The following is a 22,485-nucleotide window of genomic DNA, read 5'->3' on the forward strand; positions in this document are numbered from 1 at the left end:
TGGATTAAAAGTGGAGCTAGAGGGCAACTTGAAGAAATGCTTCAGAACTCGTTGCTTTGTCTAGATAATGATTATAATGCTAATAATAATTGAAGAATGGGAAAGAGAAAGAGAGATACTGGCATTTTGCTTTCCTGAGGGGGAACTTTTTCTCCTGTGGAATCTACAATTCTTTTAAAACTTTAAGAAATGGTAAAGATTGCCAGTTCTCCCGCCAACCCCACCAGACCGTTAAATGACAAACTCTAGAGTCAAACATCAACCCCGAAATACGCAATTTCAGATAAGTTACACATTTACTGAAATCTTGTAAGTATTTATGTGACCGTTATATTTTAGGACACTATGTTATATGATAATAATCTGAAAGTTGGTTACAAATGCAAGAGGCTGTTGTAAACATATGCTTGTCCTTGGGTCACCATCACCATCCCCTTTGCATGTTAAGTGACTGCTCAGGTAAATCTTAGTGAAAGTCCTACCATTGTTGTATATTCTGCAAAACATGTCATGTATAGATTTAGAAAGGAAAGGAGAAGAAGGTACTGAAATAATGATCTTGGACTATTTACTATGAAGGGGCAAAGGGAGAGAAAGCTCTTCCGAGGATCATTTGTCTTGGTAGTAAATACAACCAGCTGAGTGAGCCTTTGAGGCTACAGGGGAACCCCAGGTTGGGAATGTCCTTCTGATAATAATTTTTACTTGCTTATGACAAGATTTTTTGTGGCATTTCGACAATATTTTCCGCCCCAATATAATCTACTTTTCAAAGAATTTGATAGCTTTAAAAAATATTTAAAGCATCAGATAGATAATTCACAGAATTCACTTTGTGTCAGATCTCCTGAGAGGTCCTACCCTAACATGGTGGCCTTTGGTTTGAATACAATTAATTTTTCATTTAAATTGATATTTCCCAATACTTACTAAACATATTGCTGGAGAAATAATTTTCCTTTTTTATTTTTTAGAAAAGTCAGAATGGAAATCCATTCCCCTGAGACAGTTAGATGTTTACTTTCTATATTTTGATCTATTAAGGGATTAGTATTTTTTCCTTGTTTATTGTGTTATGAGACTGCATTAGAAAGTTTAGGGATTCATCTTCACAGCACATCTTTAATCAAGCAGTTATTTCAACCAGCACATTCATTTTGTTCATATTCACTATAAAATGCTATCTTGTAAATAAAGACATTCAGCACACTGTGAAAATGTATTTGTGCACCTGCTTTTCAAATATTTCTACTAAAAATAATAGTAAAAAAAACCCCAACTTAGACCTGTAGATAGTTGATATAGTGGTATTAATTATGTTAATAAAATAGTCACTGCCATTAAAATCTGAAGGAAATACTCGTTATTTTCCTATGCTAAACATGCACTGCACAGAAAGAAAAGGAGCAGGTTTGTCCTATACAAACCAAGGACCATTCTTTTCTATTATTATTCAGTTTTGTTTTGTTTTGTTTTTTTGGCTACAAATTTTTCAGGCAAAAGGAGAAATCCCTCACAACTAAAATCCTAAAAATTTAGATAAGTGCTTCAAGAAGGTTAAAGTGTCAGGTATTCTAAAAGGGAGAGAAAAGAAAGGAGGAAGAGATAATATAAATTCCCAGGCTCCCTGTGGAAAATGAAAACCAGTTGTTTAGTATCAGCGATGCCCAGGCTGTCGTATTTTAAAGTCTGCTGTTGGGTCTGCATGTGTCTGAGAGGGCAGGTTTTGATATTTGTTGAAATGACAGGACTAGGAAAGGCCTTAAACCTTGACCTTGATGAAAAAAGACAATTTGTGACCTTGACTTTTGACAGCTCATGAATTGGCCTCGGCTGGATTAGTAGATCAAGGGCGCCACCTCGCGTTGACAAGCTTCCTTGTAATTCTTCAGCTTCAAGGGAATCAAAAGGTCTTACCTCCTTGACTCCTTGTTTTAGAGATTTAGTACTCATTTCTTTGGCTCCAGATGGAGCAAATTTGAATATATCTAAGTTATACATGTGCCTGTATATATGTGAATATATATCATATGTGTATACATGTATGCATTTGCATATCAGTGCTTGTGTGTGCTTGTATATGTATTTTTAGAATCTGTACAGATATAATATCATTAATTACTGATGACCCAGGATGATATAATTTAAGGTGATTTCAAGAGTTCAGGTACAAAATGTACCTTACATTGATGAAGTTTTGCTCCTTTTCTTTAATGGCCAAGTTTGATTTGTAGTCACAGTGGCTTGCTCTGCATCAGATTTCTGCAGATCTGCTTGTAAGCTGTACATTTTTGTTACAGTCTAAGAGGTGTTCTTAAATAACCATTCTTTCTTGGCCCTCACCCTCCAAGGTGGTCTACCATCCTAATTAGAGCTATAGGGGAATCTATACGGTAAATAAAAAGTTTCAGATGCCTTTCTAACTCTAGAGCTCTAGAGTTACATTTCAGAAATTCAAAGAAACTCACCTCTTAAGAGGTCAGTATGGAGAGCTTAAAGATCTCATATCTACAAAATGACCATAATATGGATGCAGAAGGAGAGTTATCCTGGATAGCTCAGAGTTGAGTGCTGCGCCTGGGTGGTGTGCAATCTTATACTGATGTTTTCTAAGCTGCCATTTGATTTATGGAAGAAATATATACATTTAATATTAACAACCACCATCAAAACTATACTGGTAATAACAATCATATCTACTACTTATTGACCCCAAACAACACATCAGATGTGTTTAGAGTCATAACCAATACATATGTATGTTTATATGTTTAATATAAACATAGGGTGATGTGTTTTGTCAGAAACATGCTACGCATATATGTATTGAAATGTTGGTGGAACCAGGATCCTTAGGGTGCAGAATTTCAAGATGAGGTTAATTTTATCTTTATGTTAGAGGAAAGTAATTGTGAACTGAGTAAACTTATTCATCATTTTATGGAAAATAATATTGGTTGGTTACAAACCTGGCTGACGGAAACCTCTCCAACCTGAAGACTTAGAGCTCCTTTATTGATGGAGAATTATAGAAAGAATCTCTAAAGCTGTCTCAAAAACAGCATGGTCTTGAAATGTACGCATGGAATGGTCTTGTGAAGTGCAATCAAATTTTGCTGCCCCGAGGATTTTCACTCCACTTGTGGGAGCAAATGAAAATGATGCTTCAGATCAACCTCCGCACATCTTGTTCCACAGCACTCCGTTTCTAAATGAGCTGCCATCAAGCCAAAATAACAACTTTCCCCCAAAATGTTTAAAGTGGTGGAAAATCCCCTCAAAGCTGGATCAAACTGTGTGTTTACGAACAGCTCCAAAGGGGACTCTTCTGTTGATGGGGGATATTTTTCTTTAGATGTAAGAAATATTCTGAGCTTCAGGCCTAGGAAGGAGGCCAAGAGCAGCTCTACAGCCGGAATACCACCCCTTTCACAAGCCATCGCCACTGCAGGAACTCTGGGTAAAGTAGTAGTTTTCTTTTTTTTTCTCCCTTCAGCTTTTGAAACTAATGACAGAAGATATTTCAGAGCTTTTTTCTCCCTGTTCTGAAACAGATGTTGATAATGTTGATCTTACCTCTTACTTAAAATTCCCATGGATCTACCAGATAACCTGAAGTAAGCATGGATTATGATGCCTCCCCAATACCCAAATAGCAATTAATCTGAACCTTTAGAAAAAAGACATCCAGGAGGATGCCAGCCACTATGTAGGAATAATAACACCGAACACTGGGATAGTGTTGTTGAACAGCTGATTCAAGTATTTTTTTTCCCTAAAAGGGACACACTTTCAGAATAAGAAATTGTAATATGGAAACAACTAGACACTGTTTCCATCTATTAAATTAGCAATGATTTTTAATCCTGTAATGGCCTGTCATGTGACCATTTTTAAAAAATTGTAAATATGGGACTTAAAAAAAACTACTTTTTCCATCTGCTCTTAATACTGTCAAATTTATTGAGGTATTTTAAGTGGATGATTGTAAAACGCCACTTTGCATTTCACAACTATTTATGCCTGATACAGAGCTTAAGCCATCCATTTAAGTTGGGTTTTTTTTTGTTTTTTTTTTTGAAAACAGAAAACAACTTTTTAAAGAAAGGGGGAGAAAATTATTCTTTTAAAAAATTCAACCTAATTGAGATATTTTCTTAAAATTCACGAGGCAGCGAAATTCAGCTGAGGATGATACATATGTGTGCGGGTAGCTAATGACACATTTCACCGTATGATAATACATGTGCGGATTACACCCTGCTGAGTGTGTTTGGAGGGTTTGGTGAAGATGCGGCTACTCGCTTCCTCTCTGCGAATTCCCGAGTTTCTTTCGGAGGGGAGACGGAGCCTGCCCGGGACTGGTAAACTCCAGACCCAGGGGGTTCAGAGGCGCCCTTCCGGATTTGCGAACCTCTATGGAGGAGACGCTAGGGGCTTGCTGATTTATGCGCATTCCTTTAAAGTTGATCGAATGCGTGTCAGCAGCCCAAGACCTGGAGAATCAGAGAAATGTGCAGCGAGTTGCTCACATCCCATTTTTCATAAGCAAAGATGTAACGTTATCCAAGAGGCCTGGGGAGATTTATGCCTCAGTTTTAGGACACGCACACAATAATTAAGTTTTCATCCGCCAGGCCGCCGGGTCAATAACAGCCGGCTTCATTCTTTATGAAAATACCCGCTTTCTGATCGGCTGCTTCAATCCTAGCGCATCTGCCTAGCGCCGACGAATGCCTGAAAGGTGTTTGCTATTTTTAATTTGATTTTCAAGGGAAGAAAAAAGACGCTGGCACAGAAAAGTGCTCCGTGGAAGCAGCCAAGGCCTCGCCACAGTTGATTTCATTTCTGCCTGGCTCCGTCGCGCCGCCGAAAAGCTGGATCCACCCGGCAGCAATCTTCACAACGGGGCCTCGGAGATGTGCGAACCTTTGCGGGCGGTCGCGCAGCGGCGCGGGGCCTCCCCCAGGTGCAGGGACGGGGACGCGCGGGAGAAGTACCGCCGCGGACCTGGGGAGCCACCCGATGCCGCGCCCCTCGGGGGCCGAGGAGGCTCGAAATCCTCCGCGTGTCGGGATGAACTCTCTCCTCAAAATGGAGGCTCAAAGCCTTAGAGAGCCGGCCTCGCTCGGACGGCTTGTGGGCCGTAGGGGGCGTGCAGCAGGACATTAGGCAGAGGTCAAGGCCCCGACGCCCTAGGCCCGCGCCGGGCGGACTCCAGAGGCCCGGCCACCGCGCCGCGCCTCGCCCCGCAGCTGCAGGCTGACGTCACCGCCGCCCGCGCGGGCCTTCGCGGGTCTCTCTAGGCGTTATTTGATGAGGACAAGCCGAGTCAAACGAATGTTTTGTGCGGGTGCCCCTTCTCCGCCCCGCCCCTCCCTCCCCATGAGAATAATCGGGTATTTAATCTCTCCCGGTCTTAATTCTTGGCAGCATGGAAGGTGGTTTGCAACGGGAAATAAAACTTGACAGGAGCATTTTCTCTAAAAGGGGTTCTGAAACGGGCTGAAAAGAAACCGTGTTTTTCTCTACCAAATACTTCCGCTTTCTGAGCCCCGGTCTGACGGGTGGGGTGAGATCCGAGGGAGCGTAGAGCGAACGGGGCACGCACGGCCACGTTGCGGACCCGTGCGGCCGCATCCGGGCGCCCCGCGCAGTCACGGGTCTCCGCCCGGGCCGGAAAGCAGATTCGGCCTCGCTTCATCCCGCGCCTCGGGCACGCTAGGCTCGGCTGTAGGCCCGACGCCGCCCGCAGCCCGAGGCCAGGACCCGGCGCACGGGATGTTGGCACAGACGGGGGCCCGGCTGGCACCCACAGTAGTACCCTGGCCCTGGCTGAGGGCGGCTGGGGTTAAGTGAAAAAAGAGGGCGCGGTGGGGGGCGGGGGGGACTTAGATCGCTGGGCTTAAGCTCTGAGGCTTTTGGCCCAGGGGAGTTAGGGACAAGAGCTCGCAGAGGCGACGGTGAGACCACTGCTGGGAGCTTTGTTCCGGCTGTGGGTCTGCGGACACTGCACAAAATGGAGGGGGGAATGGGGGTGAGCGGCATGCGTTGTCCGGGCTGCTATTGGGTGGGAGAGGTTGGAAAGAGCAGAACCCCCCTCCCGGCAGCTCAGAGAGCGCCCTCCTCTCGCGCCGTTAAGGTCAAGTCCTCCGCGCCATGGCTGTCTCCATGGGCAGGGCCGGTCGCGGCGGGAAGGCGCAGGACACACAACTGGCCGGCTGCAAGCTGGTTCTGATACCCTGGGATCGTGGACTGGAGGCAGTTCTTTCTTGGTTACCAACTCCTTCGCCGCCAGCCGTATTGAAGAGGAGCTCCCGCAGCCAAGGGTGGCCCAGGCTATGTCCCCGTCGAGTCCTGGAAGAGCTGAGCCTGCGGAAGCCTAGCCGCGGGGGAGAGGCAACGCCTTCAAGCTCAGGAGAGCGGACGCGGCTGGATCCGAGTCGTGAGCTCCGGTAGAAGCAAGGGACCTGGCAGGGGCAGCTGGGCCAGCTGGGCATGGAATAGAATAGGGAAGCAAGGAACCTGCTGGGAGCCTCTATTGAGGTCCCTGAGTCCAGGTCCGCTCCCTCAGTGCATGGCAGACCTTTGGTGAGAACTTTGATGCTCTTCTTCTCCTGCCTAAAATATGGGCCAAGAAGTGAGGTGCATTCTGCCAAAGGTAAAAATCCCTGACTCCCAGACCCCAAGAACCCCCTCACTGTGCTGTGGAGGGGTCGGGGCCCCTTACTTCTGCCCATAGCCTACTTGCAGCAGGTCACCGCATCAGGCCTAGTGGTCAATCGCTTAAACCTGGTCTGCCGCCGAGCTTATTGCTCCAGGTGAATCACAGAGGCCCTGCAAACGATTTCATCTTTTTTTTTTTTTTTTAACAGAATACAGGAAAGCTGAGCTTTATCCCTAGGGCTGCATGGGTGGAGTCTTGAGGCGACAATAGGTAGAAGGATTGTCCGTGGACAGGTACCATCACAGAACTGCCTATCAGGGCACAAAGGGGAGACTCCTAGGGCAGGGTTTGACTAGGCGGGGGCTCGCTCTTCTCCAGCCTGGAATGTGAGCCATGGATCGAGGCTGAGTAGAACCGGAGGAGCCTGGGGAACTGCCCTAGGTGGCAGCTGAAGCTTGGGGTATGGGAGCTTCCTGTTAGCCGCAGCCATGCAGACCAAGACCCGGAGGACCAGAATGGCCTTCTGGTTGAGCTGCCGTCTTTTGTCCTCTTTCTTACAGATACACTTGGCTGGGGCAACCCAAGCCATTTGGGCCGAAGTTGCGGGGAGAATGGAAGGCAGACACTGGGAGCCAGGGCTTTGCCCTTCAACCCCCACCCCCATCTGTTCCCACTCAGTAGGGGAAAAAAATCTTTAATGAGTCCACAACAATAAAAATAAAAATAGTTCTTCTCAAAGGAAGTAACCCTCTTTCTCCCATCACTTTGGGACACACAAAACTAAATAATAACCAGATTGCTTGGGTGTCTGAGACCCTCTGCTAAACCCTATGCCCCACCCCTCAGTGGCCAGTGGAAGGATGTGGACTTCTTCAGATCTTTAGGGACCTTGGAGATTGAACCTGTGAGTCAGATAAGAACCAACCATAAGGTCAAGTTCAAGGCATTACCTGTTCCCCTGCTTTAGGGAAGGGAGGAGGAGCTTGTGGGTGGGACAGGTGCCTCTCCAAGCCAAGGAGATAAATTAACCCCTGCCTCCACCTAGTAGTGATAGAAGGGGGTCTCCTGATATTTCACTGAAGCTTCAGTGCCTCCTCTAGACCGTGCCTGGAAATGTGATTAGTTGGCCATGATCTGCCAATAGACGGTTTCCTAAGAACAAATTCTAGGAGATTTCCTGGGCTTCCCAGACAACCCATCTCCCAGGCTTACCATGGAGGACAGATGTACCTCCAGGAGATCTCCCACTTGGAAAGAGAAAGCCCCCAAATGGCGGCCTGGCCTCCAGCCCCGTGAAGGGCTTGATAGCCATTTCCACCCTGGGTCCTCCAGCTGGCTCTTGCACCTGTGTGCAGTATGATCCCAGAGGTTGAAATGTTCTTTTGTATAGCTTTCTAGAAACAGGTGTGGCATTTAGGGACAGAGGAAGGTAGGGGCTCAGACCAGCAAGAAAAAGCAAAAAATTTGGTGCTCTATGTGATCCACAGATCAACAACTGTTGATCTTTGGGAGTGAATTTTGGTTTGTCAGGTGGGCCTTACCCCTCCCAGGCCGGCTGCCATCCAAGGTTGCCAGGCCTACAAAAGCAGGAGCTGAGTCCTAAGAAGAGAAGGAGGGAATGTTGATGAGAGAGGGAGGGAGAGAAAAAGAACCTGGAATGGAGTATTCAGAAGAAGGAAGGGAGAAGTCCAGTTCAGACCCCTGGTGGAGGCCTGAATTGGGGGAGAGTCAGGAATTTAACCAGCCTCCTTTCTCTGTGCTTTCCGAACTGAGTGCCCTCCAGTGGCACCTCAGCTCTTGCTCAGCTTAGGGGAGGTATCGGAAGAGGCGGGAGGCCGCAGAAGGGGAGACTCAGCTGGAAAGAGGCAGGAGACCGGCAAGCAGGAGCCGCAGGGAGATGGAGACGGATGGCTAGGGAGGAAACAGAGTGAGCGGACAGCCTGATGTTGGCATTCACACTAAGGGTTATGCACTGAGCAGTCACAGGGCTGCAAGAGGCACGGGGACTTCAGGTTCTCAGATTCCGGGACAATGAGCCGCTGCCAGAGGCCAAGCCAGCCCCAAAGAGAGAAGAGGGCAGGCTAGCAGCATGGCCAGTTAGGGTTGGGAACCCCGGAGTGTGGAGGCACTCCCTGCCCCCCCAGCTCTATCCTCCCTCAGAGTGAGCGGGTGTTAGGCTGCCTATCAAGTGATGGTCCTTTCTGCTCACATCCCTTGAATGACTCTGGTGGAAACGCCCCCAGCACGACAACACCGGTGCACACTAACCGTGCCAAGGCTACCCAGCCTGGGCACTGCCAGCAGGCACCCTCCGGCTGCTGCCCAGACCCCTCGGCTGCAAGAAGAAGGGGAGGCGGCAGTGCTGGGCAGAGGCATCTGGACACACTTTATTCCCATATCCCGCCTGGGAAGGCGCGTGGAGTGCAGGGCTCCCGAATCCCCGCCACGGAGCACTCAGCCCGCCTGCCAAGGAGGGTCCGGGAGGTGTTGCAGAATCCCCCAACCCCCCACTTTTAGGGCCAAGTCAAATGAAGTTTGGAAAGGCTTGGTCTGCTTTGCTGAGCAAATCGCCTCGTTAGCCGTTTCCGCCTGACAAGGCTGGCTCCGGCGCCAGCCTTCTCCTCTCCGGGTGGCCATCTCCAAGTGCTGCGCGGGGAGCAACGGGCCGGCCCTGCGAGGGCTGCCTGGACCCTGAAGTTTGGAAAAACAAGAAGAGATTGAAAGGGCTCCCTCCCTTCTCCGCAGACACACACGCACCGTCAAGCCGCCGCCACTTCCTGCCTTTGTTTTTCTTCCTCCAAAACATTTTTGGCCTTTTGCATTAGCTGCCGTGGGGCTCCGGGTTGACGATAAAAGGAAATACACACTGAAGACTGTTTTCTGGAGATGGCCTCACACTGTGGAGCTCCTGAGAAAGAACAACTCATGGGAAACCAGTCTCCAGGGCCAACGTCACAGCCATGCCCATCTTGGACTCTTCAAAAAATGCAACTCGCACTTGGCCTTCCAGGGCAGCCTTAGCCCCCCCGGTCGGGTGTTCTCTTGAGCCGGGTGGGCTCAGCTTGGCTGTTGGGCCTCCTGCAAAGCGGAAGAGTCAATTAGGCTCAGAGTAAAGTCAAAACCAAGGACCCGAAGCTCTGCCTCCCCAAGATTTGGTCTGATCCTCAGAGCTGCACCTACCTCCGAATAGCCCCCCCAAAAACCTTCACACCGCCAGTATATTCCAGGCAAGAGGGAGAGAAGCAGGCAAAGCTGGGAACAGTGCGCAGCACTGGGGATCAGAGCATCCGCCTCCCGTCCCTGCCGGGGAACTAAAAGCATTCGCCGCTCCAGGCGGTTTCCCTTCTGGCATCAAGAGCCTTTATCCTCATCCATCTTCACAGCAACGCCCCCACTCACCCCCTTCCAGGCTGCAAGACCCTCCCGGCACCCCGCTTTGGTTCAGCCGAATTGCCCTTCCAGCCGCTCCTAGAGCGCCTTCCCCTGCCCCAGCCTTTCCTCGGGAATTCGCCTTTGTCTCCTGCAGACACCCATGGGATCCAGACTGACCAGCACCCTCTCGGCTTGGCTCTCAAGAACATGGGAGGCACTAGTTCTACGGAACGGCACATATCCCTATACCAACCTTTCTGTGGTGACCCCCCTCTCCCTGGCACCAAGGGGAAAACCGATCTAATGGGGAGAGGGGCTGCGTGCAGCTAGGGTAGGTAGCCTGGCGTCCCCCGCTGGTGGGCCACTGCAGCCGGTCTGCTCAGGCACAAGCTGAAGTTGACTGCCAACACTGCTATAAAACCCCAGGTCTGTCTAGAACAGTTTTTGGTTCTCCTAGACGCCCCTGGGTTCAATTATAGTCTTAAAAGCCCTAATACAAGTGCAAGAATTTGTTTGCCTTCACCCAGGGGCAGGGCAAGCCCCGCAATGGTGGCGCCTTTGTTATGGCAAAGTCACTGAAACCCCTCAAGCATTCCTTTTGTTCGAGGGTCGGGGTGGCGGGGACCGGGTGGGCTGCTGGGAGAGAGTTTGAGAGCCAAAATCAGTCAGGGAATGACTTAAATACTGCTGTTCGCAAACCTCTCCTTCTCCCTTTTATATTCAGTCTTCAAGAAAGAGATGCTGTGGAGAAATAAATATTTTGCCTTGTTGGTCACCGCTGGAAATAGAAGTTTTTTCGCTGCAGGGCAATCCTGTAACTGTGATTCCCAGCTTTAGGAGGTCTCAAGCTGCCCTTCCCAATGACCTTCCTTCCCACCAGACCTTTTCACTCACCCCGATACTGCCCTCTGCACAAGCCACAGTGGCCAAATATGTCAAGCTGGAGATGCACAAATAATTTCAAGTTCAGCTCTCAGGGATTCAAGGGGCATGGAAGTTCTTGCAGCAAATCCTGAATAAAGCGTTCATTAAACCAATGTGTCGGAGTAGTTTGATTTGTGATACGCAACCCCTGTAAAGGAGGGGGTGGGTAGGAGCCACATAAACATAAATGCTAATAAATTAGTGTACTCCACTACAGAGTAATTACTCGATATTATTGATATTTACAGCGAGTATTCAAATGCAATGGTGGGCCATCATTTAGAGAAAATACATAATGAGAATATTTCTTTTCCAGTGCAATACACGATTAGATTTTGTTATTGTGTCAGTTACAGTTAGCTCAGCAATAAATAAATAAATCGATGTTGACACTTAAATACCAAAGATCTTAGAGGTTATACTCTAAATCTCCCCAAGATACATAAATACCTTCGGCTATTTCCTGGATGGGGAAAGGGAAAAGGTTATTCTTTTTCATTTTTCAACTTTCCTTCAGCGACATCGAGTTCCTTCCAAGAAGATAGGTGTGGGGAGGCCTCAGAGCTGGACCCCTCCCAGCGCCTGGCCCTGCCTGACTGCTCTATGCCCTCCTCTTCTGCTTCTCCCAAACATTGTTCATTCAGTCCTGCAGGATGGCAAGCATTTTTCACCATTTCATTTTTTTTTCTCTCCTCTCCCCAAGAAAGCTAGACTCATACTAGCTGCTCTGGCCTCTGTCTCTCTCTTTAGCTCAAACCTAGCCTTTCAAAGCGTTCTTTTCACCCAAGGTGCTGGGAGGTTCAGAAAGACGTCTCTTTTCTCTGGCATTGTGTCCCTTCTGTGGGATGAGTAGCCGGAAAGGCGCCGAGCCTTCTGAGTTTCTGTCCTGCACATCCCTGGCTCTCAAGCTTTGCAGAGGAAGGGTGGCGTGTTACCCCTTTCTCAGCCACGGCTCCCTGGCCCTCGCCCCCTGCTTACTGCCCCCACTCTCCCTACAGCTCTGGAGCTCAGCTGTGGGCTCCCGGAAGGTGCAGCATACCCAGGAGAAGTCTCCTTGGATGTCAGCGCCTCTAAAGCAGCCCAAGGCTCGCCTCAATTCCATGGTTCCCCGAGTCCTCAGCTCCAGAAGACCCGGCAAGGGGACGGGCGGACCAGTGCGCAGCGGCGCAGCTCCCACGCCTCTGGCTCTGCGGTGTCACTCCGAACCCCGGCAGACAGCGAGGAGGAGCGGGTTTCTCCAAGGGCAGGGCGTGGGGTGAGGAGGCCGGCAGGGAGAATGAAAGGGAGGTGGATCCCGGGTGAGACGAAGGGCTTTCCGGGACCTGCGGATCCCTGACAAACCGCGAGGGAAGCCGCCCAGGTTGTTGGCGGTTTAGGGACGGAAGGCACTAAAGCGCTTCGGAAGTGACCATGAATGCGAGCGTGTAATCAAGACACCGTGCAAATCGGGCGAGCCACGAGGCAGGCACATCCATGGCTGCAAACCCTGGCCCGAAGGGGGTCCGGCCAAAGTCGGAGGCAGAGGTGGTTCCCAAAGCAAGCCTGTGGGAGGGGGACAGCCAAGAAGGAGGTGCGAACGCGAGCCTCCAGGCGAATAGATTCCAAGACCACGCACGGGCCACGCAGCGACGGGCTCCCACCCGGCCACCCCCAGCCTGTGGCTTCCCTCACCCGGGGAGTGGTGGGTGGCAGGAGTTGAGCTCTCTCACCGCCCTCGGCGCACTCGAGGGCCAGGACCGTGCAGCTGAGCACAAGCAATTGGCACGGGGTAGCACCCAGCCTCGCCGCGCGCCGGGAGGCACCCCCAGCCAACATGAGTTACACCGGCGATTACGTGCTTTCGGTGAGAACACCGAGTGACGATCTGTTGCTTCCCTTGAGGTGGCTACAAAGAAAGGAAGCCGGGGGCGGGGGGGGGGGTGGAAGAAAGGAAAGGAAAGGGGGGGGGGAAGGCCCGGACTAGCTAGCAGCTTGTCAATTTCAACATCGGGTCACATGACCAGCACCTCCCTGCTAAGGATGGGGATAGATTTCCACGTCAGCTTACGTCTCCAAATTTCTACTTCACGGATCCGCTTCAAAGAGGCAGCTGCAGTGGAGAATCATGTTAAGCTCGGCTACTGCGGAAAGCCCAAGGTAGCCCAATGATGGATTTTGATGAGCGTGGTCCCTGCTCCTCTAACATGTATTTGCCAAGTTGTACTTACTACGTCTCGGGTCCAGATTTCTCCAGCCTCCCTTCTTTTCTGCCCCAGACCCCGTCTTCGCGCCCAATGACATACTCCTACTCTTCCAACCTGCCCCAGGTCCAACCCGTGCGCGAAGTGACCTTCAGAGAATACGCCATTGAGCCCGCCACTAAATGGCACCCCCGCGGCAATCTGGCCCACTGCTACTCCGCGGAGGAGCTCGTGCACAGAGACTGCCTGCAGGCGCCCAGCGCGGCCGGCGTGCCTGGCGACGTGCTGGCCAAGAGCTCGGCCAACGTCTACCACCACCCCACCCCCGCCGTCTCGTCCAATTTCTATAGCACCGTGGGCCGAAACGGCGTCCTGCCACAGGCTTTCGACCAGTTTTTCGAGACGGCCTACGGCACCCCGGAAAACCTCGCCTCCTCCGACTACCCTGGGGACAAGAGCGCCGAGAAGGGGCCCCCGGCAGCCGCGGCGACCTCCGCGGCGGCGGCGGCGGCGGCGGCGGCGGCAGCGGCCACGGGCACGCCGGCAACTTCAAGTTCGGACAGCGGCGCCGGCGGCTGCCGGGAGGCGGTGGCGGCGGCGGAAGAAAAGGAGCGGCGGCGGCGCCCCGAGAGCAGCAGCAGCCCCGAGTCGTCTTCCGGCCACACTGAGGACAAGGCCGGCGGCTCCAGTACGTATAAAGGCAGCGCCCTGCGCTTTATGAAAGGGGAGTTGGAAATCTAGCGCAGCACCGCTGTTAAATTTTTATATGCTGTTTTATAAGCATATAAGGTTTATGAAGGGCCTTTAGGTTTCCCCCAACAAAACTTTGTTATAAAAGGCGGGATCACGTGGCGAGTGCTGAAATTGGCCGTGAAATACCCACCGGCCAAGGCATGCCTGCAAAAAAAAAAAAAAAACAAAACAAAACAAACAAAAAACCCCACACAACTGCCTTTTTCCCTTTTTTCCCTTCTCAGCTCCCAAGCCCAGCAGCTCGACCCCTCTCGGGACCAGCTCGGGGCTGGGGAGCCGGAGGTGGGCGCCTGTAAATTCCCCTTGCAAGGGCTCCGGAGCCTTTGATAGCGAGGTAATCCGGAGATTTTTATAAAAGCCATGTGTTGCGCCGGGATTCCAGTCCCGGCCGGGATTCAAAGACATCGCTGTTTAACGATGGCGCTAGGAGCGTGTTTAACAGATAAAATAGCCCGCTTAGCTCGAGTAATACATTAAAAGAAACAAATTAACCCAAAGTTGGCCTTTTTGTCCAAAGGAAGCCATTTTCCTGTGGCGCGGTGGCAATTACGTGCTGCCTTCTGTCCGACTGCATGTTACAGTTGTTATTCAATCTGTCAAAAGCGGGTTTTTTTCTTTACTTCTGGTGGAGTTTTATTGAAAGGGGAGCAAGTCGAGCCTGCCCGCAGCTCTGGGAAACCCCTCGTTCCTCCACCCTATCTGGAATAGCACCCCTGCTCTGCCGGGGAACCAGGATGGCTGTGTGGCCTTGGTCCTCAGGAAAGGCCCAGGGTAGGGGGCTTCCGCTGCCACCTCCCCACCTCGCGGAAGCCAGGAGGCAGGAGCTGATGGCCAGAACTCAGGCTGACGAAGACCCGGCAGCTGCCCCAGATGTTAACGAGGGCCGAGTCCCGCCGCAGCCGGGAAAGACTGGGGCTGGGGCCGCCTTTACTGCCTCGGGAACCGGCCGCCCAGGTGCTGGAAGGTGAAATGTCCGCGGGCGGGCGGCTGTTTGTTTAGTCTGGCCAGGCTGTAGGCAGCCGGCAACCCCCGCTCGCTGCTTTGAAAGCGGTTTCAGCGGCACAAACTCGCCTGTTGCAGTGAGGAGCCCTCCTTTCTGCTCTGGGGCAGAGTAAGCAGCTTCCCTGGGGGCCTATCTAGGGAGCTGGCTTTTATCTGGAGCTGAGCCTCCGCCGGCAGCTTCTCCCCAGCCGGCAGTAGGAGCCTGAAGGCAGGGACCTGGGGGGACCTTGATGGGGCTTGGGCAGGGCGGCCTTTTCCTCCACTTGGGGCTCTGGGATGGGTTGCAGCCGTCACACCTGGGTCTCTCCCTGCCTCTTTCTCCCTTTACAGGTGGCCAACGAACCCGAAAAAAGCGCTGCCCCTACACCAAGTACCAGATCCGGGAGCTGGAGCGGGAGTTCTTCTTCAGTGTGTACATCAACAAAGAGAAGCGCCTGCAGCTGTCTCGCATGCTCAACCTCACTGACCGTCAAGTCAAAATATGGTTTCAGAACAGGAGAATGAAGGAAAAAAAAATTAACAGAGACCGTTTACAGTACTACTCGGCCAACCCGCTCCTCTAAGGCTCCAGCCAACTGGAACTGGGTGGGGGGCTTCATACACATGAGATTATATGCAGATTTTGACCTTGACAAGGTCAAGGCACACGGTGACTTTTGAAGAAAGGCGATGTGCAAGAGAGGGGAGGCTACACGGAGACAGCCTGGAAGGAGGCCGCTCGGGACGCTACTGGGCATCGGTGGTTAAGATTTCTAACAATAATTGGATTTGGAGAGTTGTGCATCAACGAGAGTGAATGGTTTGGGGCCCCTGGTGGTTCACTCTTGGAGACTGCAGAGCTTCGGGTTGGGTGTGGTCTCCATCAGGGACTGGGCCCCCTCCAGGCCCCCTGGAGAATGACCCCGACCAGGGACCCTCCACATGGAGCCTGTCCACTTCCAGGACCCCTGCGTCAAGATCTCCAAACCCAGTTCAGTTTGGGAACAGGAGCAGAAGGAAGGCGGGGGATTCCTAGATGTCCGGATTGGGGCTCCTTTCCAAAGCCAATGTGAAAGATGACTGGACTAAGAGGTGGCTGTGAGGTGGGAGAGCGCTGCTCATCCTTGAGGGAAAAATAATCTACTATTCCAGGTGGCATTAGGGGCTCTCCACCCCCTCCTAGCCACTCACCACACAGTCGGTCCCAGGCCTGAGCTTCCAGCAGTCGACTTCTGCAGCTCACCTAGTTTTTCCTACCGATTAGGGTGTTCGTCCTGGCCTGCCACTCTGGCCTAAAGCCTGGTGGCAGAGCAGACCATTCCCTGAGGTGGAAGACATAAAAAAGCCGAGAGGCTGCACCCAGGCCACTGGCCACCAGATCCCTGCAGGAAATGCCTGTGGAGTGCGGCAGCTTGGCAAAGTCTACAGCACACTTAAATCAAGCTTGGATTTGCTCAGCGGAGCGGGGGAGCAGCAGAGCAGCGGACCTGGCCAGCGGTCCCCAGCGATGAGGGGCTTGAGCCCCACAAGCACCCAGTTCCCACGCCACGCTCTGCCCTTCACCACCCCAGAACTGAGCTTGGAAGCTTCCAGCGACCTTCCAAGAGCTCGAGAGTGATTTGGAATTATTTTAAAAGATAAATATTATATTATATATATATATATATATTTCCCTGAAAGAACCAAAGCAAATTTTAAAAGATGCAATGTAGAGGGGGAAAAAAGATGAAGAAAATATTTAAAGGCTCTATCTGTTTACAGTGTTCCATGGTTAAACTCACTCACTGCTAAAAATATTTGAATGTACGCTTCATACAGGGATGGTGTTCAAAAGACTTGTAAATAAAGGAACTATAACCTATTTTGTTTGAATACTTTTTTTTTTGCCATTAGTTGATCGCCTTTGGGGTATTGGAGGGGATGGGAAGTGTGTCGGGAATGGTCTTTTTAATTTCTTGCAATATTTGAAAAGTGTTAAGGAGATGCTCTGAGGTTGTTCGGCCCTCCGTGGTCTGGGGACCTCAGCTGAGAAAGGCAGGCACCCTTCCATTAAATCTCCTCTGCCCCCCTGTGTTAAGAAGTGTCTGGTGGCTCTGTTTGTAACGGGAGTATTGGCCTGTCCTCCATTCTCACCCACTGCGTATGTCGCAGCATGTATACAGGTGACAGGGCACAAGGAAAATAAAGACTGTGGAAACTTGAGTATTGGGTCCTGGTGTGACATTCCTCTCCCTGCTCGCCTTTTACTGCCAAATGTCTGCCACCCCCAGCACCAACACCACCCCCCCCCTTAGAAAAGGGGCAAGTTACTAGGCCCCTGAGCGGGTGGGGAGGTGACTTAGGATTTAACTCCATTAGAAGCCAAACTTAGGAAGCCAAGGTGAATGGCCAGGTCCTTTGGGGAAGTGGGATCCCAGCAATGGAGTATCTCAGGGCCTGGAATACGGGGCTTCATCCTCTCAAACTGACCCCAGCCCTGGGAGAAAGCCTTGGGACTTGAGGTGGCCAGTGGGTCTGATCCCAGGCTGGACTCACTTACCTCAAGACTAGGAGGCCTGAAGTGGAAACACTCTAGGGTGCCCTGGGGAGCCCTGCAGCAAGAGGGAGACTGGTCTGGGTACAAAGACAGAGCAGACTCTCAGGAGTCTCTAAGAGCGCTTTCTTTTCTCCCCAGCTCCCAGTTGAGGCTGCCTTTTCCCTTTGGGGAGAGAAAGATACTGGTTTCCTCTTTGTTTCCTGCCTTTGAACTTCTGCCTTAAATTTGGACATCACCCATAACCTTGAGGGGCAGGGCGAAAGGCCAGAGCCTTTTGTTGCCCACCCCCCCTCCATCCCCACTCTCTCCCTAGCCACTCAGGCAGGACCAGAGCAGCAGAGAGGATGGAATTTGGAGAGAGGCCCCAGACCCCACACCCCCGCTCTGTTTATTTGTTTGTGTGTTTGTCTAACTTGCGCGACTGGGGAAATCAAGCTCAAAGGAGAATGGGACGGACCCCCGAGATGAATGTCTAGGTTGATAGACAGACACACAGAGGTGAACAAGGACTCTCCTGGGGGGCAGGGAAGGAGTGGGCAGCGAAGCCTAGGATTTAAGGAGACTTCCTTTGGGACGGTTAAAGATTAACCAAGTCTCACAAGTTGCTACAGAGAGTCTAGCCAGGAGGACTGTTCGAGGGAGGGCGGCGAGCGGGCGCGGGTTTGATTTCTGAGCCCTATAAAAGCCCATCCTCCGATGGCTGTGACAATGTGGTCGTAAACCCGTCCGGGGCAGGCCAATTTGCATATTTGGAATGAGCCGCTATAAACCCGGCTGGGATTTTGCAGCAATTTCTTAGATGTAAAAATGAGATCTCTTTAGCAGCGGGCTGGGCACACTCTCTCCCTCTGTCTCTGCCTTGAGCCTGCTCTCCTTTCCCGGCTCCGGGCTGGAGTTCGGGCCCGGCCTAGGCGCTCAGCCGCCACGAGATGGCGCACTTCCGATCAATGTCAAAGCCGCCGGGGAGCTGAGAACCCCAGCGCATTTCTTGGCCTTTGTTCGCTTTAGATACTAAGAGCGGCACGTTACATTGTTTCACTTGTCCCGCTCTCCTTCGTATCAAAAAAAGGGGGGCTCACCTTCAAGAAGTGGTTGGTGTTGTAATTTAAAGCAACGCGCCTTCTCTAGGCCTCGCAGGCGTCGCGGCGCGGAGAAGCCAGCTTTTCCCTTGGCAGTGATTTCGGAAATGTGTCAAGGTAAGAGGCCACAAGTTTAGCAATTTCAATCTGGCTGGGGCGGGAGTGGGGCCGGTGTCTGAGCAGGGCTGGGAAAGTGGCTGGGTTTGTGAGCTGGGGGGTGACGCTATAGGCGCTCAGCCCACTCGACCCCCCTCCTCTCGTCGCCCCCTAAGGTTGGAAAGCAGGGGGAGGCCTCAGTGGAAAAGCTGACGATTTTAACTCTATGCGCCAGCATTTCATCTAAGGCGATCTTTAGATTTTGTAGAAATATTCAGAATGGGATGAACCTGGGATGGGGAGCATCCAAGCAAAAGGGTCCCAGCTGTGCTGGGATACGGGATTGTGGTGGTAGGAAAAAAAAAAAAAAAAGGGTCGGGGGAGATGGCGGGACTGGGGAAAACTGAAAGTTTCTACTCGAAACAATGAGGTGGTCAGCGACCGTAGCTGCTGGGACAGGCTTATTCCCTGGGGCAGAAGTCTGGGAGGTAGCTGGTTTCCTACTATGTGCGATCTCTAGGTTTGCCCAGCAGATTGGGGGTAACATTTGTTCCAAAAAAGGTCAATTCAGAAAAGTAGCATTATATTTTTGAGGCTGCCAGGGAAGTCTGTGTTGCTTATTTGGAATGTACCGCTATAAATCTGGCTGGAGTTTTGCAGCAATTTCTTAGATGCAAAAATGAGATCTTTTGCACATTTTGCAAATGCGCAAAAAATGTATTGGTAAATACCTATACAGTTTCAAAGGCTGGCACTGAGGATAAACTCTGATCAATTTCTCCGTCAGAGTTGTCATAAAACAAGTTTTAAATAATCATATCACTTACATTTCGGAGGCCAGGTTCAAATTCCCTCTTTTCCTAGTTTCAAATTTTTTATTCCAGTATGTTTTCATTCGTTTCTCGAAATGGTTATTTTCTTTTCACAAATATACTGTGCATGGGTGAATAGGGGGGAATCTCAGAGAAAGTAGGTGCCGCCTGTGTGTGCATGTATAATTTTGCCGATCACAGTCACTGGTCTTTGTTGAGCATGGTCTCCCAAACTCTGCCAGAATAAAGCAAGGAGTGGGCGCCCACACGGTGCTCTCTGCAGCCTGAGCCTTCCCTAAAATCCCAAAGCTGCCTCTAGTTTCAAGGCCAGAGGCAGTTTATGATGGATGAAACTAAGGATATTGCAATTGAGGGGTGTATGTGAGGGGTGAATGAAAAGGCCCCAACACTCCCCCCATCAGGAGAGAAGGGTCAGTTCAGTGGTTGGATATAGAAAAAAATTTAGGGACACATTGCACCTGATTGATTCTAAGCAGACACATCAAATACTGTATCCCTGAAAAGGTTGACATTCTTAAAGATGAACAGGAGAAGAAGTTTACTGCTCACCCCCAAAAATTTTAAATATGCAGTAAATGCGTGAATCAAAAAAGTCCAGAATTTTTGTTAAAGCTGGATTTGTGGAAGTAGCATTTATTTTTCCTCTCTGAGGCTGCATCTCAACTCCACAGCTGATCAGATAATTCTGAGCCCAGAAAGCATTGAGAGTGACCTTCAGATATTGTTTACTGTAAACAGTAAAATTGTTTACTGGCTATCTCAATCTCAGTACCTGGTATTTTTTATAAGAATATTTTTTGGTAATAACAGTTTATTATTTCTCGTGGTTTGCAAGGGCCTACTCAGGAGAAGCAATCCGCTATCTGGTGAACTGCATGGTAATCCTTGCCAAAGGGCTTATTTCACCAGCCTGTCATTTACTTCGGCTCCATAGCTGAAGGGGCATGTAATTAACCAGGTAGAAATGAGCAATATTTACTCCTAAATAAAATGTGGGCCCTGGCAGCTGCACAGGCCTGGTTGAAGCGAGTAGACACCAGAGAGTTTTAGGTCAAAGGCATCCTGACCAACAAGAGAGAAATTCAGCAGCTGGGAAAGAGGGTGAAAGAGAAAAAAAGAAGGCAAATGGGCGAGAGGGAGAGAGAGTGTCCAGAAGCCAACCCATGCTGCAATTGAATTGAACCCCCGGAAAGCTGAGATGATCGATAAATGGAATATTTTATTGAGGAAGCTAACACCTCGGTGTTACAGTCTGGGGAGTGTGGAGGCTTGGGGGCGGTCGGGGATGCTGGGAGCGCTAAGACTGACTGAGAAGGCAGCAGGCGTTTTACTTGAGCTTCTGCTGTGTAGATATCTTCTTGTTCAAACCAGCCAGCCAGGCAGGCCAGTCTGCTTCCCAGGCGCATCTGCGGGCTCTCCACACACTCTCGGCTCAGCAGTGGAGGTGGAGTGGCAGTCTGGGCCAGAGAGGGGATCCCACACAGGCTTACATATTCTTTTTTTTTTTCAAGCAAGAAACCGCACAAACTCGACATCCCCTTTGGTTTATTAGAAGGGGGGAAAAGACGCTGGAGAGAAACCTCCAGCTTTCCCCAAAGGTCCATGAAGACCCAAGTGCCAATGCCATGGTGTGTGAGCCCTCAGCAGGCCTTCCACCTCCTCTGCTCCACAGCTGAGGTGGCCTTCTCATAGCAGAGGCGGTACCAAACTGATATTTGTAACCTTGGTTGGAGCGTGCATGCTCTTGGATCCCATTCAGCCTAGAAGCCCATTTGGCCACCCTACAGAGCTCTTACTAGATTGGGCCTGAGCTGCCTACAGCCGGGTACCCAGCTTGTCTTACTAGTCAAACTGGCAGGGCTTCTGATTTCCCGGAGAGCCCTGGAACATTCTGGAGACCCCAAGGAAAAGGCTTTGAGGGGTCTGTGAACTCCTTGAAAATAATGGGTCAAATTGTGGGAATGCACAGATGTGCATTTTTCACAGGATAAGAGTCAGAACATGGCCTTAGATTTACCAAAGGGGGCCTTAACTTCCAAAAAGGTTAAGAAAGACAGGTTTAGATCCTTTAGAGCGCTGTCTTTCACTTTATTTTTTTAGCCTCCACCATCTCAAGCATTCTCTCCTGTGGCCACTGGTCCTTCCTAACCTGTGGGCTGGGAAGTTGCTTTCTGCATTTTGTCTGAAAAGGCACCAAGTCCTGGCTCACTGGCCTGCTGGGAGCTCATTCTCCTCAAGGGACCCTCTCCTGTACTTGGAACCTACTTCCCACTGGGCAGAGATTTCCTGAGAGGTATGGACAGTGCTGAGGGGCAAAACCCCCTTCTCAGGCAGTTCTCAGCTTTGTGGCATTTCCCAGTAGCACTGCTGAGCACGAGAGTCCCAGTCAGTTTCACTCTCCTTACAAGGTGGGTAAGGACCAAGTCCATCTGGGGAAGGATCCTGGGCTGCATGGTCTGAAGCTTTTGGTACTCAAGTTCGTTGACCTCGTGAGCCTAGCCCGATTAAAATTTGCCTTGGCCTTGTGCGTTTGAGCGATATGGAGAGTGAAGGACAGATCCTGATCTCTCGGCACAGACCCCTCACTTGATTCGGCTGCGCCGCTACTGCAGCCTCAAGACCCTGTCGGATTGGAGAGAGCTGACTCTCTCATGCTCTCTCTCCCCTTTTCTCCCTCTCTTTTCTCTCCCTCTGTCCTTTCCTTCTGTTCCTCTCTTTCTCTATCCCTCTCTTCTCCACCCCAGACGTCCAGTCTGCAGAGCCGGTCACCGCGGGGCGCAGAGGTGTAAGTGGCTGGAGCGAAGCGCAAGCGGTGGCACGGCCTCCGGGTGCTGCGCGCCGAGCAGCGGCTGCCGGCAGAGACCGCAACTGCTTACTTGCATCTCAGAAGCCAGCACCAGGGCTCTGCTGCCAGCTCTCCCATACGCTCTCTCTGGGTCCTCTCAGGCTCGGCTTCCTCCTCCGACTGAGTTCACGTTGGGAGGAACAAGGCCAAGTGCCTGGCAAATCACCCGGAAGGCAAGGGTCTTTCCCCGCCGCCGCCCGCAGCGGGATCCCGGCGTTC

At 50.9% G+C, this 22,485-nt stretch overlaps 1 protein-coding gene and 1 long non-coding RNA gene across 3 annotated transcripts; one reads left to right on the plus strand and one right to left on the minus strand.

The window, feature by feature from the left end:
* Nucleotides 1-9,027: 9,027 nt before the first annotated feature.
* On the minus strand, nt 9,028-16,350 carry LOC132371933 (uncharacterized). Of its 2 annotated transcripts, none has more exons than XR_009505016.1 (2): nt 16,069-16,350; nt 9,028-9,745 (listed from the first exon to the last, which is right to left on the minus strand). It is a non-coding gene; the product is annotated as an uncharacterized LOC132371933 (long non-coding RNA). The 2 variants fall into 2 exon arrangements; XR_009505015.1 differs by lacking the exon at nt 16,069-16,350 and adding an exon at nt 12,635-13,618.
* HOXA11 (homeobox A11) lies at nt 13,017-16,738 on the plus strand. The gene is made up of 2 exons (XM_059933734.1): nt 13,017-13,831; nt 15,229-16,738. The coding sequence occupies exons 1-2, from the start codon at nt 13,108-13,110 to the stop codon at nt 15,459-15,461; spliced, it is 957 nt and encodes a 318-aa protein (XP_059789717.1). The 5' UTR covers nt 13,017-13,107; the 3' UTR covers nt 15,462-16,738.
* The last annotated feature ends 5,747 nt before the right edge of the window (nt 16,739-22,485 follow it).

Source organism: Balaenoptera ricei, chromosome 9 (genome assembly GCF_028023285.1).
Source record: "Balaenoptera ricei isolate mBalRic1 chromosome 9, mBalRic1.hap2, whole genome shotgun sequence".
NCBI lineage: Eukaryota > Metazoa > Chordata > Mammalia > Artiodactyla > Balaenopteridae > Balaenoptera > Balaenoptera ricei.

Bases quoted from the DNA above. Each gene is read 5' to 3' on its own strand.
- HOXA11 (XM_059933734.1), top strand. From the start codon at position 13,108: ATGATGGATTTTGATGAGCGTGGTCCCTGCTCCTCTAACATGTATTTG. The intron at 13,832-15,228 runs GTACGTATAAAG...CTCCCTTTACAG, and splicing joins GGACAAGGCCGGCGGCTCCA to GTGGCCAACGAACCCGAAAA.